At 52.1% G+C, this 18876-nt stretch overlaps 1 protein-coding gene across 1 annotated transcript; it reads right to left on the bottom strand.

Moving 5' to 3' along the window:
- Positions 1-1135: 1135 nt before the first annotated feature.
- Positions 1136-18865, bottom strand: EMC8 (ER membrane protein complex subunit 8). Its single transcript, XM_059151897.1, has 5 exons — positions 18406-18865; positions 10839-10915; positions 2931-3000; positions 2152-2246; positions 1136-1672 (listed from the first exon to the last, which is right to left on the bottom strand). The coding sequence occupies exons 1-5, from the start codon at positions 18634-18636 to the stop codon at positions 1513-1515; spliced, it is 633 nt and encodes a 210-aa protein (XP_059007880.1). The 5' UTR covers positions 18637-18865; the 3' UTR covers positions 1136-1512.
- Between the last annotated feature and the right edge of the window lie 11 nt (positions 18866-18876).

The following is an 18876-nucleotide window of genomic DNA, read 5'->3' as shown; positions in this document are numbered from 1 at the left end:
AGGTCTTCAAAACGCAACGCCTGCAAACTGGCCTTAGCCATACCTTCATTCGGAATGGCTCTGCCAGTTCCTGACCTGGGGCTGCAGGGAGCACAGACTCTGTTTAATCCAGGAAAAGAGCATTTAATCCAGGTAAAGGCTGGAGGCCATCCTTCTCCCTTTCTGAAACACACTTGAGCCCAGGGGGAGCGAGACCGCTCACCGCGCTCCATCTGTAACGGGACAGGCCTCCAAGACGGGGAGTGAGGGAGAGAGCGTGCCCACCCGTCACCCCTCCATCGGTGTCCGCACACAAAGTAACACCAGCTTCAAAAATTAAGGGGATGTATCTGAAGAAAGGGTGGAGGAAATGACTCATCTAGGAAAGAAAAAATGCAGCAGAACCACCAAGTCTCCCCATGATCTCCCAGGAGGGTGTTTAAAAGCCTCACCCAGGGTTCCGACCATACACACTACAGAGTGCTCTGCAAAACTTGGGGGGTCTAAGTTTTATTTGGCTTCTGTTGCTTCAAATACAGAAGAAAAAATTATTCTGAGAACAGATTAGAATCACTTACGATAAGCACGGAAGTGAGTTAGGAGCTGGAACTGATTTTTGCCTTTTAAAGACCATCTTAAAAAAAAAAAAAGATTTTATTTATTTATTTGACAGAGATCACAAGTAGGCAGAGAGGCAGGCAGAGAGAGAGAGAAGAAGGGAAGCAGGCTCCCTGCTGAGCAGAGAGCCCGACTTGGGGCTTCATCCCAGGACCCCGGGATCATGACCTGAGCCGAAGGCAGAGCCTTAACCCACTGAGCCACCCAGGCGCCCCTTTAAAGACCATCTTAACACAATTCCATTTTCCCTGTTTTGATTCCACCGGTTTACAAGCTTTCTGTCTGACTGAGAAGCATTACACTCTGCTCCCATCCACGTTCCCGTTACCCGCGGCGCTGTTTTTACCCTTAACGATGAAGGTTTCTCAGGCAACACTGGCATTATTCCCACTGTGTGGTCGCGACAGCTCTATGAGCCCGACCGGCTTGGAGCGGCTCTGTTCACAGCCACGCGCACTCAGCAGCCGCGCGCACTCAGGCCCGGGCCTGGACGACACGAACCCGATGGGATGAAAACTCACAAACACTCACACAAGTATAAGATCTGGGCTTTTTTCTTTTTTTCTTTAAAAGGTAGTTCATAAGCCTTAAAAAGTATTCTCTCCAGATTGTAAAAGGTTAGTTAAAACTGTTTAATAGGAACAATCTCGGACGAGCAGAAACAGCTTTGATTTGGAGGTCAGAGCAACATACAAGTGGGAAGGACCCCACAGGGAGGTCAGAGGGGACAGTCTGCCCCTCTCTAGACTCTGCATTAAAAAGACGGCTGATGGACAGTTGGCCTCTGTCCGGGCATGTGCCACCTCTGAAAATGGTCAGCTTTCCACACAGGCTAGGAGAGATCTTATTTACATTTAAAAATAGCTTTCTTCCCCAGTGTAGTGGAAATGCAGAGAGCAGTCACCAAACCCCTCCCTAGCACAGATGCAGAACAGCTTTATTGATCTCTGGGTTGGTCCAGTCATTCCGAATGTCGTCCAGGTGGTTATCGAAATCCACAAGAGCTTCATAGGACCGGCTGTCCAGGAGCGCCGCGGAGATCCTCTGCGCCTCCGGCCAGTCTTCGCAGTAATCACTACGAGGTGAAACCGGAGAGATCAGCCTCTCGGTGAGAAACAGGCGGCTTTCTGACAGAGGATCAGAAAACCGGCGGCACACCCAGTGGCACGAAGGGGGACAATGGCGAATGGCAGTGAACACGCATGTTTCAAACACACAGATGTGCATACAGACTACGCAGCACGGTGACCACATGAAAGAGACCCCCTCCAGAGGAAAATCTGAAGATGCTGGAGGGCGGTGTGATTATAAATGACCAAAGCAAATGCTGAGAGTGGCGCCCCTGGGCGGGGAGCAGAAGCCCGGGAGGAACACTCAGGCTCTCTCAGGAGCCGGGGAGCATGCAGGATTTCTGTTGTTTGTACACTGCCCCGGAGAACGTGCCAACTTAAAAGCAGAAGGCCAGGGCCAGCCTCCTGGGGGCACTGGGTACCCGGGAGCAGCACCCCCCCGCCCCCCGCCGCGCACAGGTCATCGCGAGAGCGCGGCACTCACTAGTGTGGGTCCCTGCACCGCCATCTGTTTTCGTGGTGTTCGTACACGTGGATCGTAGGCACCACGCAGTCCATCGTGAACTTAGTGTTGTCCACCTGTGCACAAGACAGAGGACGCACTCGTGAACATGGCTAACAAAGAGCCGGCGGCCGGCCCGGCTCCGCAGGGCTGCTCGCACTGCGGCGCAGACACTGCAAATCCGATGCATGCGGTCCCGCCGCGCACGTGGTCCGAGGCTAACCGTGCGCTATGCAGAACACACGCAGGGCTACAGGGTGTCCACGACAGCGGAGCTTCTGAGTACTACTTCTCTCCCTGCTCGAATCCTGTCTGAACGGAGCCCGTTTAACAAGGCTTTTGATGTTCGCTACTGTCTACCTGACTTCTTCTTTCCCTGTGGGCGGTCGGCTAATTCAGTGGCCCTTGCGCTTGAGCGTGAGTCAGAATCATCTGGAAGCTTATTGAAGCAGCCACCCGGGACCCGAGGATCTGCACTTCTGACAAGTTCCCAAGCGGCGCTGATGCGGCTGGCACAGAACCCCACTTTGAGAGCCACTGAGCAGGAATGCCCCCCCCACCGCCCCAGCTGTGGAGACATGGAGCGAGCCTGGGATTCAGCAGGCCCGGCTCTGCAGCGGGAGGAGACCACAGAGGGCAGCACTGGGCTGCCGGAACGCCTGCACAGAAGACGGCTCAGGGCTCCATCTCCATGTTAGCGAGAGGACGCTCAGCAGTCGTCCTGGCAATTGAGAACACCGCCGCACCCAAGAGGGACTCACCATGATGAGAGCTGTATCGCTGAAGCCCTCGGCGATTCTGGAGGCCACCTTTTCTGCGACCTGGTTCGGACTGCAAAAGACGTGGCAGTGAGTCGACTGCGAGCCAGCTTCCGCTGCCATGCACAGCCTCCCCAAGGCGGGGCTCACAGGCACGGCCACTAAGGGCGGCGCCCCTCACTTGTGCGCTCCTCATGACCCTCAGAGGTGACCTTGTGCCAAGGAAAGGGCGATGGGAAGCATGGTGCAAAGCACGTCAGTGCGTTCCGGAAGAGGCATCTTTATTTGTTTGTTTATTTTTTAAAATTTTAAAAAAGATTTTACTTATTTATTTAACAGACAGAGATCACAAGCAGGCAGAGAGCCAGGCAGAAGGAGAGGAGGAAGCAGGCTCCCTGCCGAGCAGACATCCCAGGACCCTGGGATCATGATCTGAGCCGAAGGCAGAGGCTTTAACCCACTGAGCCACCCAGCTGCCCCTCAACCATATTTCTGATTAAACTTTAATATATTAATATTATTAATATATTTTATTGAAATACTTTAATGAACTGACAGTCTTGTCCCTTGGTGCCACTTGGTCACCGCACTGTGCAATCTGGCGCCTGCCCCTTACCTTCAAGGGGCAGTACCCTGGAGGCCTGCCAAGCACCCCCACCCTCCCTGGTCACCCAGCTAGAGTCCCCTGCATCTGGGCTGCCAGCCTGCTCTAGGTTCTGGGATCTGCTACTCGTCTTTGGCCCCTCACCAGGGCTGGACACCGGCGGGGCTGCAGACCCGCTCCTTGCCTCCGCCTCCTCTGGTCACCCTGCCATCTGCTGTGTTCAGGTGTTCGCTCCGTATCTGGGTTTCCAAAATTGCTTCCTAACTGGTCTCAATTTCTAGGCTCTTCTTAGTTCATGTATCCTGAAAACTCTCTTTAGATCCATTTTCCTGAAGTGAAACTTCTATCCTGTTCCCTGCTGGCCTCCACTGCTTGTGATGTCCTCAGCCTGGGAGAGCCAGGTCTTTCTCCCCGCGGACCTAGCCGCCGCTCCTGCTCACAGACGCAGTCTTGTGCGTCTTTAATTTTGGGGGAGCGGTCTACAGACGGTCTCCCCCACACGCCCCTCCCCTCACTCCCACTGCTCCCTGCTGGGATGCCCTTCCACATCGGTCTCTGCTGACTGCATCGCTTCCCATCTTTCACGCCCAGAAAACACCGTCCTCTGTGGGAGCTCTTGCCACACTGTCCTGTCTCTAAACCGTTCATTTGTAAAGTGCTTTAACACCTACTCCTCAGCACACAGTCGACTTTTCGTGCATCTTATCTTCCCAGCACAATGAGAGCCGCTGCTTTTGAAGCAAGGGCTGAGCCGAGTATATTTTAACGGCCATAAAAACACATTGATAATTGCCGGTTTACTTAAGGAAACATACTATACAATTATGTAGTGACTGAGCTGGAAAAAAAAAAAAAGGCAGATTAATAGTCCTTTTTTTTTTAAAAAAAAGATTTAATTTATTTATTTCACAGACAGAGATCACACAAGTAGGCAGAGAGGCAGGCAGAAACAGGGAGAGGGAAAGCAGGCTCCCTGCCGAGCAGAGAGACCGATGTGGGGCTCGATCCCAGGACCCTGGGATCATGAACTGAGCTGAAGGCAGAGGCTTTAACCCACTGAGCCACCCAGGTGCCCCAGATTAATAGTGTTTTAGGTTCAAAACTGAGAATCTGTAGTGATGTGCTGACTGTAAGTCTACAGAATTAGGAAAAATAAAACAACAAGGCAGCTTCAAAGAGAAAGGGCCCCAGGGGTTCCTGTCCCCCAGGCCACCACGGAAAGGTGTGCAAAGGACAGCAGAGCTACACTGTGTTTCCCAGGAGCTGGGAGGCGCACAGTTCCCGCGGCTCAGACGGCAAAGGCAACAATCAGGACTGGAGCCACGGAGGCCCGCCTGTTCTTCCACAAAATGTGGACAACACACACTCCTGTCCCTGGCTCGTTCACACCTCAGGTGCAAAGGGAAAAGAAGTGAGCATTTGCATAAAGCATCTGCCATAAAGAAACTTACAAAACTATCATCTTAACACTTATGATGATCATGGTGGCCAGTGACTTTTATCAGGAAAGGTGTCAAGAAACATTCATCAAAAACAAGAACTACCACTTCAGATGCTCAAGAACTCAAATTTAAAATTTTTAAAAAAGATTTTATTTATTTGAGAGAAAAAGAGAACACAAGCAGGGGTGGGGAGGGACAGAAGGAGAGGGAGAAGCAGGATCCCTGCTGAGCAGGGAGCCCAATGTGGGGCTCTATCCCAGGACCCTGGGATCATGACCTGAGCTGAAGATAGATGCTCAACTGACTGAGCCACACTGGTACCTCTAAGATGTATTCTTTTTTTTTTTTTTTTTCCTTTTTAAAGATTTTATTTATTTATTTGACAGAGAGAGACAAAGTGAGAGAGGGAACACAGGCAGAGGGTGTGGGAGAGGGAGAAACAGGCTTCCCGCAGAGCAGGGAGCCTGATTGGGGCTCTATCCCAGGACCCTGGGATCATGACTGAGCCAAAGGCAGACGCTTAACCAACTAAGCCACCCAGGTACCCCTGAAATGTACTCTTTTGAAAAGAGTTTATAAGATTATAGTTAATAAACTGAAAAAGTATTTGAAAGAACTGCCAATTTTGTCTACATTTTTTGGTATTAATGCACTTTGTCTCAAATACTGACCTCCCCCAATCCTAACTGCATTCCTAATGTAGGACTGTCACGCTATGACAGTAAGATCACTACTTTGCTTACTAGGCCGTATCAACTCTGCTCCCTGGAAGCCTCAGCCGTCAAATAAAACTAAGGGCACCACGAGGCAGAGACTGCTTTGTCCATTTCCCCCTCCCAACTAGCACGAAGCTAGGCATTTGCCTGACCAATCCCGACCTGAAAGCTTTTTACTGAGCATCTAATTTCAGACCAGTGTGCTGTGCCTGGTACTGACATTTATCCACATGATATGTAAATCACAAAGCAAACCCCAGCAATTAGGAAGTGCTACAATAAAACTCGACACAATGACCTAGAGTTTAGTAATCAAGCGAAACTGTTACAAGCACCTTACATTTCTTTTTATAACATAAAAAGCTCACTGACCTTTTTTTTAAAAACAAAAAACAAACAACAAAAAACAAACAATGTTTCTAATGCTGTACTTTTCATCTCTGTGACGCATCTGTAGCGGGTTTGTACCTCTTAATCCCCTTTACCTATTTTCCCCAATCCCCCATTCACCTCCCCTCTGGCGGCACTAGGTTGTTCTCTGCAATTAAGAGCCTTTTTAATTTAATTAATTTCTCATATCTATTTCAAAGATTTTTATTTTTTATTTATTTTCTAATAAGATTTTATTTACTTATTTATTTGACAGGCGGAGATCACAAGCAGGCAAAGAGGCAGGCAAAGAGAGCAGGGGAAGAAGGCTCCCCGCCGAGCAGAGAGCCTTATGTGAGGCTCCATCCCAGCACCCTGGGATCATGACCTGAGCTGAGGCAGAGGCTTAACCCACTGAGCCACGCAGGCGCCCCTCAAAGGTTTTTATTTATTTATTTTCTTTTTCTTTCTTTTTTTTTTTTTAAAAGATTTTATTTATTTATTTGACAGAGAGAAATCACAAGTAGGCAGAGAGGCAGGCAGAGAGAGAGGGAAGCAGGCTCCCTGCTGAGCAGAGAGCCCGATGCGGGGCTAGATCCCAGGACCCTGAGATCATGACCTGAGCTGAAGGCAGCGGCTTAACCCACTGAGCCACCCAGGCGCCCCTATTTATTTATTTTCTAAAAGATCTATCTATCTATCTATTTATTTATTTGACAGAGATCACAAGTAGGCAGAGAGGCAGGCAGAGAGAGAGAGAGGAGGAAGGCTCCCTGCTGAGCAGAGAGCTCCATGCGGGGCTCGATCCCAAGACCTGGGATCATGACCTGAGCTGAAGGCAGAGGCTCTAACCCACTGAGCCACCCAGGTGCCCCTCAAAGGTTTTTATTTTTAAGTAATCTCTACACTCCAGGCGCCTGGATGGCTCAGTGGGTTAAGCCTCTGCCTTCGGCCCAGGTCATGATCTCAGGGTCCTGGGATCGAGCCCCGCATCGGGCTCTCTGCTGGGCGAGGAGCCTGCTCCCCCCCCCCCCCCCCGCCTACTTGTGATCTCTCTCTCTCTCAAATAAATAAATAAAATTAAAAAAAAAAAAAAAAAAGTAATCTCTACACTCAACATGGGGCCCAACTCACGACTGTGCATTCCACCGACTGAGCCAGCCAGGCACTCCAAGAACTGTTCTGTTTTTTAGATTCCACACGTAAGGGAAATCACAAGGTATTGTCTTTCTCTTGTCTGATTTATTTCACTTAGCTTAATGCCCTGTAAGTCCATCCGTGTTTCGGAAAACTACAGCTAGATCTCCTACAGTTTCAGGCTGAGTCCTAGTCTATGTAAATACACGCCGTGTCTTCCAGGTCCATTCATTCACGGACGGACACAGGAGCTGCTTCCATGCCTGTTAGGAACAGTGCTATGACAAACACCGTGGTGTACATATTTTTCTTAATTAGTGTTTTCATTCTCATCTTCTTTGGTTAATTATCTATTAGTGGAATTAGTGGATCATAGGGTATTTCTATTTTTAACTTTTTGGGACCCTCCACACTGTTTCCCACAGAGGCTGCATTGCCACCATCAGTGCAGGGATTTTTCTCTACGCCCTCGCCCACGCTTGGTATTTGTGCATTTGATCCCAGCCATTCTGATGGGTGGGAGGTGACATCTCGTTGTGGTTTTGATAGGCACTTCCCTGACCATCAGTGGTGCTGACCAATCTCTCTCGAGTCTCTTGTGCTATCTGCATGTCTTCTTTGGAAAAACATCTATTCAGATCCTCTGTCCATTTTTGTTTGTTTGTTTGGGTGTTGTTTGTTTATATATTTTGGATACTGACCCCTTATAGGATAATCATTTCCATAAATCTTCTCCCACTTACTAGCCTGCCTTTTTGTTCTGATGATGGTTTCCTTTGCCAGGCAAAACCTTTTTATTTTGGTGTAGTCCCAACAGTTTGTTTGAATGACCCTTTTTAGAAAAAAGTATACACAGGACTAGTAATAGTACAAACCTGTACTTTGAACCAAGCACGAAGCTAAAGACGGTTTATGCTGCTTCACTTTGTCCTCAAGACCAATTTCGGAGGCATGAGCTTTTACTACCATTTCACAGGTAGGACCACTGAGGCCCAAGAGGTAAACTAGTAAGTCACCTATGATTTGAATCCAAGTCTACCTGGTTTTAAGGCTCATGCTATGAGACACTGTTAATCAGCTGATCTACATATATATGTGTGTGTGTGTGTGTCTCACTTGTAAAGATGTATGTATATGTATTTAAAGATTTTATTTATTTGACAGAGCGCGTGCACACACACACACAAGCAGGGGGAGTAGCGGGGAGAGGGAGAAGCAGGTTCCCTGCTGAGTAGGGAGCCCAATGCGAGGCTTGATTCCAGAACTCTGGGATCATGACCTGAGCCGAAAGCAGACACTTAACCGACTGAGCCACCCAGGCGTCCCAATCAACTGATATTTCTAAAAAAAGAGGAAATTTTTAGCCAAGTCTGGTTGAAGAGAGAAGTGGCGGTTTACTAGGCAGAGGCAGATAGTACTAGCGGAGGAAATTAGTGTGATCTCAGCTCCTGAGCTTCCAAGCCGTGTGGCCTTTGTGCAGTGACCATCTCTGGCTACTTTCTTCACCTGAGTGTCCTTGGGAGGGTTAGACAGGACAGCGCCAGTAAATCCTAACACAGCACCGGCCCACACATCCTGAGGACTGAACCCCTACATCCAGCAGGGACTCACCAGAAGGGACTCAAGGGTGATCGGGCACTCTTGTCCCCCGGCTCATGTTTAATCCCCTACAGACCTGGCAATGGGCTGTTAGTAGGTAGATAAACATAGTGATGGGGGAATGCAAAAGCTCCTAAGCAGAGCAGCTGAAGGTACCAGAAAAGTCTAGAAGCTCCGAGCAGCATGAAAATGCTGTCTGGGTAGGAGACTTCTGGGCGGGGCTAGAATGAGGTCTGAACAGAGGCAGGAAGATGGGAGTAGCGTGAGCCAAATGAGGCACCCAGGTGAGAGCCATGCACATCCGTCTGGGGCAACCATGTGAGGTGGGGATTTGGGGAGAAGTGGGTGGAAAGGGCGGCCTCACCCTTGACAAACTGGTGCCATCACCTCCTGCCTGGTCCCCTGGTCTTTCTGCAAGAGCGGCTAAGAACCGCTCGGTTCAGGGAACCCTCCTTCCAAGGACAGCTCCCCGCTGCTTACGAAGTGACGCTCCCAAGTCCACCTGGTGTCCACCGCACGAAGCCCCTCTCCGGACACTCTTCCCTCCTGCTCCTCACATGGGCACTCGACAAGACTCTCCCGGGCATTCAGACGACAGCCCTCCCCGAGGGCTTCTCTGGTGACCCCAGGGGAGGACTTCCTCACTGCGCTTGCTGTCACAGCCTCTGCACCCACCTCAGGGCTCGTGGCCCCGCCGGGCAGCAGAGCGCTGGGCCGGCAGCATCTCTCACGGTCCCTCCAGCAACCTGAGGGCAAAGGCCAACTGTGTTTAGCTTTTGCCCTGCAGAGCCTGGCCTGGGGTCCGTCTTCCGTGTAACAAAGACCAGTACCGACAAGGGCCCTGGGCATAGGCTCCGGGTCAGAGACAGAGTCGTCCATGCCTGGGAGGCGGATAGCAGCAGATGGAGAAGGGGTCCTGGGGGAGCGGGGGGTCCTGGGACCACAGAGGCCCCGTGTGTGGTTGTCCAAGCAGGGGCTTTAACGGGGCTGTGTAGAGCCCAGCACCTCGCTGGCTACCCCGCCTCCCTCCAAGTCCTGCCCGGGGCACTGGCGCCTCATCCTTACCAGCACTTAGGCACCAGCTCACCGTGTATTTCCGAACACACTGCCGAGTCCGCCCTCTCGCCTTCGCTAAGCTGCTGCGCAGAACTCCAGGTGGGGCTTTGGTCTGGGACCCTCTACTGCAGCCCCTGGACGCCTGGACTCAGAAGTCAGCCGGCGCTCTCTGACAACGTGAGGAGAGCAGGAGAGCGCCATGGGGGGGACCTCCTATCTGCTCCTGGCTTCCGGCTGGTGGAAATCCCAGGGAGGTCAGGGTAGTGACTCTTCTGGGGCTTTCCCTAACAGGTCACACACAGCAGGCTGGCTGCTGGCCGTGGCCCTAAACCAAGAGGCACTGCTTCCTTTGATGTGGACTTCTTTGCCACACTCCCCCTTCCCTGTCCCTCCGGGCCCGGGGATGGTACCGCCTTCCGTCACACCACTACCCTCCGTGTGCGCATACGGCCAGACCTTGGGTTACAACCAATGATGAGCCCTTCCCAAATCATCCGAACTCCAGTATGTCATCGGTTTTTCCAGTGAGACAGCACACCAAGTCCTCAGCCTTGCTCAGTGAGAACCAGAGGCCCATGTGAAGGAAGCTGCTAGCCTCACATCTTCCTCCCAGTACCAGATCCCAAGAGCACCGAGTCCAAAAGTTCTTCTCTGTCCCCAGGAGAGCAGTATTCTTTCCTGATGTTCTGCCCCACACCATTCCTAGCTGGGACAGAAATCACAGGCCCCTGGCTGTTGCTTTCATTGCATGAACTCCCTCCAAGCAAAAATAAAGAAGATACAAACACAATCCCAAATTAATGTAACTGTTAGGATTTCTGTTGTTTGGAATTACCCACATCACAGTTCCTCTCAAATACTAGAAACAAGCACAGAACGCAGGGAGGGGTTTTGTTCTCACAGAGCCTACAGAAGGTCAAAAGGCACATCAGAGACTATCTGTCCCACGATCATTCCCTCAGACCACAGGGTTTTTGCACAGACATACCTGGCATCCTTGACTCGTTCGTTAGCTTGATAATAACCGGCAATCACGTAGCTATTATCTTTGCACCATGAGTCAATCTGAATGGGAAACAGAAATTGGGAGGAAAAGATGAGTGACTTTCCCTTAAATGTCACCTCTTAATAAACACAGGAGACCTTGGCCCCACCCCCATAACTCCAATGTTGGGACAAGAGACAGTTTAATCTCTGAGTCCTCTTTCCCAGGAGAAAGGTCACACCAGCTTGTTGTCTATGGTCTGTGGGAGGCCACAGAAAACAGGAGAGCGTGGCCTCACCCTCACTGGGGATACGGTGCTCACATACACAGTGCAGGTGTGGCGCCGTGGGGAGGTGGGGCCATTTTTACCCACCAGCTCTTAAGACAGAAAGAATGGAGGCATTCTGGGGCTTGAGCAGCCCTTGTGCTCCTGGGGTCAAGCCTCCACAGATAAGCAAACTAAAGCTAGAGGTGCCCTAAGTTTGCACAGCCACGGAGCAGGACCAGAATGGGGACCTTGGTCTCTTGAAGCTAAGTCTTTTTATGTCGTATTTAAATCTCTGTCTTCCTAGCAACAAACCACAGAAACACTTCATGTTAGTGTATGGGGTACACGGGTACATGGGTGTGTACACAGGCATGCACAAACACACTCTCTTCCACTCAACTCCCTGTAAAAGCGTTTGTCTGTTTTATAATGCCACTCTTCCCGCATCAGATTTAACTTCCTGCAGGTCTAATGTCATTACTAAAAACAACAAAATGTCATCCTGTTTTTGCCATAATGGAATTTTAATAATATACTGCGATAAATTCTATTCTCAGTCTGCAGAAGAGAAAATAAAATTAATCGTTTTTCAGAGCAAATTAACTAGTTAACAATACTCTTCTTTTTCAAAAAACATGGCTGTATTACTTTTTTTCTTGGATTCTAGTTTGGGGCTCAGGCAAAATGTTCCTTATGACTAAAAGCAGACTTCACAAGAGGGTTACAGTCCAAGGTTCCCTGGCTCACACAAGGATTAGAATAATAATTCTGGCCTCCTAAGAGCTCACAAATTACCATATTGGGTCAAAACCAAGGCTCACTGAACCAATTATATGTTTTGGTCACCCACCCAAAAGATTAGGGCTATGTCTTCAAAATATTTACAATGGCTCTTTAACTGTAACTTTGTTACCAATTACTTCCAAATCACTTACATTTTGCTTCCATCACCTCTTAAAGGAACGGGTTCCAGAAACTTTCTCTTGCTGCTTACCGTGGCAATTTCTTTCCTTTTCCTCTAAACCGCTCTCTTTGCAGCACCAAAGGGCATAGCCTGGCTCTAAAATCTGGCATCCGCCGCATTCCCTGACCTCAAACCCCAAAGACCAGCCTCCCCTTCAGTGGAGCCCTCTCAGCCTTTGCGTCTACTCGAAGACCAGCCTCTTGAGTGTGTCCTTGCTGACCACTTGGGCCTCCCTCTCCTGACTCTCTGATGACGCCTGTACCTTTATCCAGAGTCAGAACTAAAGATAAGTCTAAAATGGGTCAGCATAAGGGCATCTGGTGGCTCAGTCAGTTAAGCGTGCCTGCCTTCGGTTCAGTTCCTGATCTCAGGGTGTTGGGATCAAGCCCAGCATGGGGCTCTCTGCTCAGCAGGGAGTCTACTTTTTCCTCTGTGCTCCCTCCCTCTCTCAAAGAAACAAAATCTTTAAAATAAATAAATAAATAAATAGAGCCAGAGGGACTGATTCCTTCTAGAAGCTCTAGGGGAGAATCCACTCCTTGTGTCGTCCTCCCTCTAGAGGTCACTCACATTCCTTGCAGGTGACCACATCACTCTGGCCTCTGCTTCCTAGTCACATCTCCTTCCTCTGATCCTGCCTTTCCTATTTCCTTCTAAGAAGGAAGGGGCCCAGCATATAATCCAGGTCCACCTCCCTGCCTCAGGGTCCTTATCTTAAATTCATCTGCAAAGTCCCTTTCCCAAGGAAGGTCACAGAGCCACAGGCTCCGAGCATTAGGATGCAGACGTGTTGGGGACCACTTCTGGCGGACTGCAGCTACATTTACTCTGCGGATTATTACTCGCTGCTGCGGCTGTTCTGACCACTCCAGGAGTTGTCTTTAGTGAGCACTCCAAGCTGCTTCTAGAACCCTTCCCGGGAGGGAGGTACAGTGGGGACTTGTCTCCCAGCAGAGGCACACGGTATCACCCTGCATCTGTCCTCAGGGAGCACACAAAGTACCTGACGTGAAGGTGATTCTTGTGACCAACATAAGGACCTAACCAAGTCCAGCAGGAAAATGGCGTAATGACCTTGAACTTCCAGGAGAACTCTCTGAAGAGACTGCCCCAAAGCAAACCAGGTCATAAAAGCTCTGGTTTGGTTTCAAAACTTTTGAATGATTCAAGCAAGGACAACCAAGTTAACTGTAAAGGTGCTTATTTTAGTTTTTTTTTTTTTTTTTAAAGACTTATTTATTTGAGAGACAGTGAGGGAGCGCGCATGAGCAGTGGGAGGGGCAGAGGGAGAGACCCCCCCAAGCAGACTCCCCGCTGAGTGTGGAACTGTGGGGCTCGATCCCCTAACCCATGAGATCATGACCTGGGCCCAAACCAAGAGTCAGAGGCTCAATGACTGAGGCACCCAGGTGCCCCTGAGGATGCTTATGATGGGCATGTACGGCCTGTCCACAGCTGTCCAGGTAGACACACAAATGAAAAATGGAAAACACCAAAGGGTGCATGTAGAACCGAGGGCTCCCATCAGGTACCAGAGCCTGCAGAGAGGCTGCGTGGACAAGTTTTTAATTAGATGGAAGCATTTTCTTTGGCGCTTTCAGAAATGGCGCCAGACCTTATTGGGTGAGCGTGACCTGGAGTGTGGTACAAGTCGGTGGCCAGAAGGCGAGCAGAGTGAGCGGGGGGAGGCAAGGATGGGGTGGGCAGGGCTCGAGGGGCTCTGGAATCCTGGAGAAAGCCCAAATGGCTCATTAATGAAAAGCTTTAGTGGATCTGAGAGGCAGCTGGCTCAGTCAAGCCAGTTCATGCCCAAGCGGGACAGGTCACGGCAAAGGAACTGAGCAGCTGTCCCTCTGTTCTCTGTGAATCCATTTTCCATTTTCCCTGCTCTCCTGCCACACATCGTGTGAACAATCCAAACGAAGACCACAGTTCAGGACGGCACCCTGAAACCTGATGTCAACTTACTACAACTGACTGCTACAGGGACTAACTTCACACTGGCTCTGTAGTTTCTTTCACCTTCCAGAGGGGGAGAAGGACACTTCTACCGTGCATAAGCCTGCCACCCTCTGCCCAGTGCCTTTCTGGTTTGTTCCATCTCGGGTGCACAGGAGAGCTGCGCAAGGCACCGGACCCTACTCGTTCATTCCCAGCTCAGCTCCGCACAAGGAGAGCGGCTCCTCTCTGCACACCTGCCTGTATTTGCATGCGTGACACTGTAATCCGCACCGTTACCTCACACGACTGTGCCATCGCCACGAAGCAGGTAAGAGAGAACTGCTAAGAGCCACTCTGAGGAGGGCGCCACTCCCACACTTGCCACTTAAAAGCTGAGGGAGTCTGGGAGCCTCACTGCAGCAACAAGCAGGTCTTGGGAGCCCAAGGAAAGGGCTGGCTAGATTCACTGAGAAGAAAAGCTCCTTCTCAAGTGGGAGGCTGGTTTTTCTATGGCCTGGGACGGAGCTGAAACCATGAAAGAGCTCTGAAGGCAAAGGGGAGAGGGTGACGTCAGAGGGCAGAACGGAAAAGAGGACCCGCGCAGCCGTCTCCCTCTCCCTGGCTAGCAGGTCAATGTCACTGTTCTGGAGAGAAAACAGGGCTGGGGAAGAGCTAGAGGACAGCACCCCACGCAAATGAGCACAGAGCAGGCACACAGGAGGCGGCAGAAAGAATTCTGGGCCGAAATCAAGGGGATCAGACCAAATGGCAAATAAGAAAGTCACCTGGAAGAAGGCAATCAAACGCAGCTCCGCAGAACTAGGAAATCAACGAGGGAAAGGACAAAAAGGGATTACAGAAACAGCAGCTCTATGCTAATTTTCCCGCTAACATTTTATGGATTTTTGCTATTAGAAATAATTCCATCACTACCTACGTCAAAGGGTTATAAGGATAAATAACAGGCGTAAGTACTTAAAACGAAAAGCACCCAGAAATGCAAGGATTTTAAGTGGAAAATTATAATGCAAAGCTTTTCAAAGGAATCTGATGCCGCCCTCTGACGGCCGCGAATCAAGTGCGTCTTTCCCCCTTACTAAAAATAACTACGATATGAAACTCCCTGAGTAGAAAAAAGCCTGGGCATAAAGCCTCAGTTGTATAGTTTCATGGATTTAGACCTTAGTAAAATCACATCTACTGCGGCTGATACACTGATCAAGAACGGCTCCCCATGCCGAGAGTTTTCATCGCCTTCAGGTTGTAACGTTGCTAAGTCACACGCTGAACAGCACAAACCTAAATACCTTCACCCAGTAAAAATTTTTCAGAGGGGGAGCCTGGGCTCAGTCGGTTACGTGTCTGACCCCTCGTCTCAGCTCAGGTCTTGATCTCAGGGTTGTGAATTCATGCACCGAGTTGGGCTTCACTTTAAAAAAAAAAAAAAAATGCTGTTGCAGAGAATCTAGTTTAGACTTAACTTTGCCGGACGGGAGCCTTAAACTCTGATGGGCATGTCTGGGGGAAGTGCTGCAAACTGAGGGTCAGGGCGGAGTGGAGTGACACGGGACCAAGGCCGAAACAGGGCCTCACGCGGTGCCCCTCTCCCTCTTAACAGCCTGATGGCAGCGGGCTATTTTAAGAGTCGAGGTCTCCTCTGGGCATCTTCCCCCCCTGGTAAGTGGTTTGGGAGGCAGCTCTGCTCCTCGGGGAAAATTCACATAAAGCGACTCCAAGGCAGTTGCTTGTAGTTTGTGCGTCTAATTCCCTCCAGTGCTGCGTTTACATCTTCTAACAGTAACTCGACGCTTTCACCCCGTGAAGGTTGCGTAAGGATGAAAAGCACTAGTAATACTTTCACGATCCCACCAGAGGCTCAAGTTTGTCTTTAAGATGCTTAGGTATTGGGACGCCTGGGTGGCTCAGTTGGTTAAGCAGCTGCCTTCGGCTCAGGTCATGATCCCAGCGTCCTGGGATCGAGTCCCACATCGGGCTCCTTGCTCCGCAGGGAGCCTGCTTCTCCCTCTGACTCTGCTGCCACTCTGCCTGTGCTTGCTCTTGCTCTCTCTCTCTCTCTGACAAATAAATAAATAAAATCTTAGAAAAAAAAAGAAAAAAATGCATTTCTTTCAAAAAAAAAAAATGCTTAGGTATTTCTGATAGGATTTTGAATGGATTTAAGGCAATACACATGGCCCCTCGGGCTACTCCTGGGTCAGCTGGCTGGCTCTTCCGTGCGCCCCGCAGAAGCAACAGCTCCCCGTGCGTCTGCGCACAGCTCCCTCCTCATTCCACACGCTGCCCTGTACAGCCTGCTCTCCCAGCTTCAACAGTCACCGAGAAGATACTGATTCTCAACCTACGTCTCCAGCCCCTCACCTTCTAAACTCCAGACCCATTTTCAACGTTCAACACTGGATCATCTTCACTTTCCCTCAATATATGGCACCACTGTCTTCCCATGCGTAAACCAGACACCAAGGTGTCTCCCTTGTTCCTTCTCCCTCTGTTCACACGTGACTAGTCACCGAGTCCTGTGGATTCTCCCTCCTGGTCTCTCGATGTCTCGTCTGCAGGCACACTGCACTCAGTGTGGGCAGCCACTGCCTCCGGTCTCCTGGCTGCAGCCATCACTGCGGGACGCAAATCCAGCTGTGCCACTCTCCTCCAGTGGCTTCCCGGCCCTCACGATGGCGCCCAGCTTCTTCACGTGATCTGCAAGCTGCTGCACAATGCAATCTGTCTGCTGCTCACCCCTCTCTGCCCCTGGTCCCTTAACACTCCAGCGCCCCTCCCCACCCCATTTTCTCTGGTCTTTGCACACACTGGTCCCTCTGCCTTGAATGCTCTCTCTTCACCTCCCCCTACCTGCGCACCTACTCCCCTGCCCCTGCCGTTACCATGGCTGGCCCACTGTGTCACTCCTTGCATGTGCATTTCTCCGGCAGCCTAGCCTGCCTTCCCGGGTTAGCTGGGGACCTCTCACCACTTTCTGCTTGAACCCACGCACCACTTACTCTCGGTATGTACTCTCTGCTTCCTGCGAGCTCGCGTGCTTGGCAGGTTTTGACCCAGAGCCCAGCACAGGCTTGGCACGCGGCTGGAAAACGGAACAATCTCGCATTCATGCTCCTGGTTAAGTCCAGCTCCCTGCAAGTGACTGCACCTCACACCTCCAGCCACCCTGCGCGTCCGGAGTAATGGAGGCAGCTGGGTGAAGACGTGCGTTATACCCACGCACACCTCAGCCATGATCTGTACTGACAGCGCGTTTCTTCAAGGGCTAAATACCTACGTCTTACCCATGTCCTCCCCGGAGATCCTATGAAGAAATTCACACCACGGCTCCGGTTAACAGGCACTCAAAGATGTGCCCGGTAACCTCGGGGCAGGACCATTGGCCCCGGGTACTTCCTGCTTCCATGGGTGTCATAACTCTGGGAATCATGAGACGGGTTCATTTCGCTTGGTGCTAAGTACAGACAAAGGAGCTCTGCCTACACCTCAAACGTAGCTTACCTTGAAGTGAAAGGTAAACAGTATCAACTCAGGTGCTGAGGCCGCTCTGAGGTTACGGGAGGTGGAGGGTGTGACCACTGGGGGGAACTCGCAAGTGCTCGTTCCTCCGCCGCTCATCAGCCCCCGATCAGCCCCCGGAGCCTACAACCCCGCTACCAGCCGGCCGATCTGCACGCTCGAGCCCCCCGCTCCGCACCGCAGTAAGGCCGTCCTTGGAGCAGACACCCCAGAGCGCTGGCCAAAAAGGTCTTTCTAATGTCACAAAGAGCCCTTGGCCTTTGAAACCCCGGGTGGCTTCCAGAGGGCGCCCGGCTCCCGACCCCGAGGTGCGGAGTTCAAGCCCCGCGCTGGGGGCAGAGCTAGCTTAAAGCAAGCAAACTGAACCCAAGGGTGCAGCGTGGCTAAGGCACCAGCGGGGACCGCGACGTCCTCCGTAAGCGGAGGACGAGCGCCCGCCCCAGCAAGGCTACCCTCGTCTAGGGACGTGTCTCGCGTCGCGGGGTGCGGTGTACTGAGGTCCCCAGAACCACGGCGTCTACACCCGCGGCAGACAAGGCAGGCGTTCCGGGGCGGAGCGCGGGAACCAAGCTCCAGCGTCTACGTCCCGACCGCCACGCTGCGGGGCCGCGGCCCCGTGGGCGGCGGCTTGTTTCTAAACAGGCCGCGGGCTCGAAGAAGTGACCACGACCCGCGCCCTGACCCGAGCCCGCGCCCCCAAGAGCACCCGCCCCGGCTCCTGCTCCACCAGCGGCCCCGCGCCGAGCCCTCCCCGCACGCCCGCGCCGCACCCCGACCCTCGCCCCGCGGCCGCAGCCCGGAAGCCGCGCTCTTCGGCCGCAGACCCCGAGCGGAGGGGAGGCCGCCCGGCCCGCGCTTACCAGGGTCAGGGCCACCTCCAGCATGGGGGCGAGGGCCAGGGTGCCGTGGAAGAGGGGGATACAGTCCACGAAGAGGGTGTGGTGGGCGCCCGGGCCGCCCAGCGGCAGGTGCTCCTTGCGCGGCTTCTGCTTCTCGGCCACCAGCAGTCCGTTGACGGCGCAGTGCGGGTACTTGGCGCCGTGCAGCACCATCTTGCAGTAAGCCTGGGTGGTCAGCTTCACCCCGGGCATGCTGAGCCCGGCCGGGCCCCGGAGGCCCCGCAGCCGGCGGAGGCCTGGATCCCTGCCCGGCCGCGCGGCGCCTCCGCGGAGAAGCGGGACGAGGCGGCGGCCGCCCGGCGCGGCCCCGCGGCCGGCGGAGGCGCCCACAGGCCGGGCCCGGCTGCCGGCCGGGCTCCTCACGCACCGACTCCCGGCCGCCGGGACAAGCCGACGCGCCCGCCTCACCCGCCGCTCGCGCTGCGGGCCGGG

This window comes from Mustela lutreola, chromosome 16 (assembly GCF_030435805.1).
Source record: "Mustela lutreola isolate mMusLut2 chromosome 16, mMusLut2.pri, whole genome shotgun sequence".
Lineage (NCBI taxonomy): Eukaryota > Metazoa > Chordata > Mammalia > Carnivora > Mustelidae > Mustela > Mustela lutreola.
Note: the sequence above shows the minus strand (reverse complement) of the source record. Positions and strands in the feature narration are given on the sequence as shown.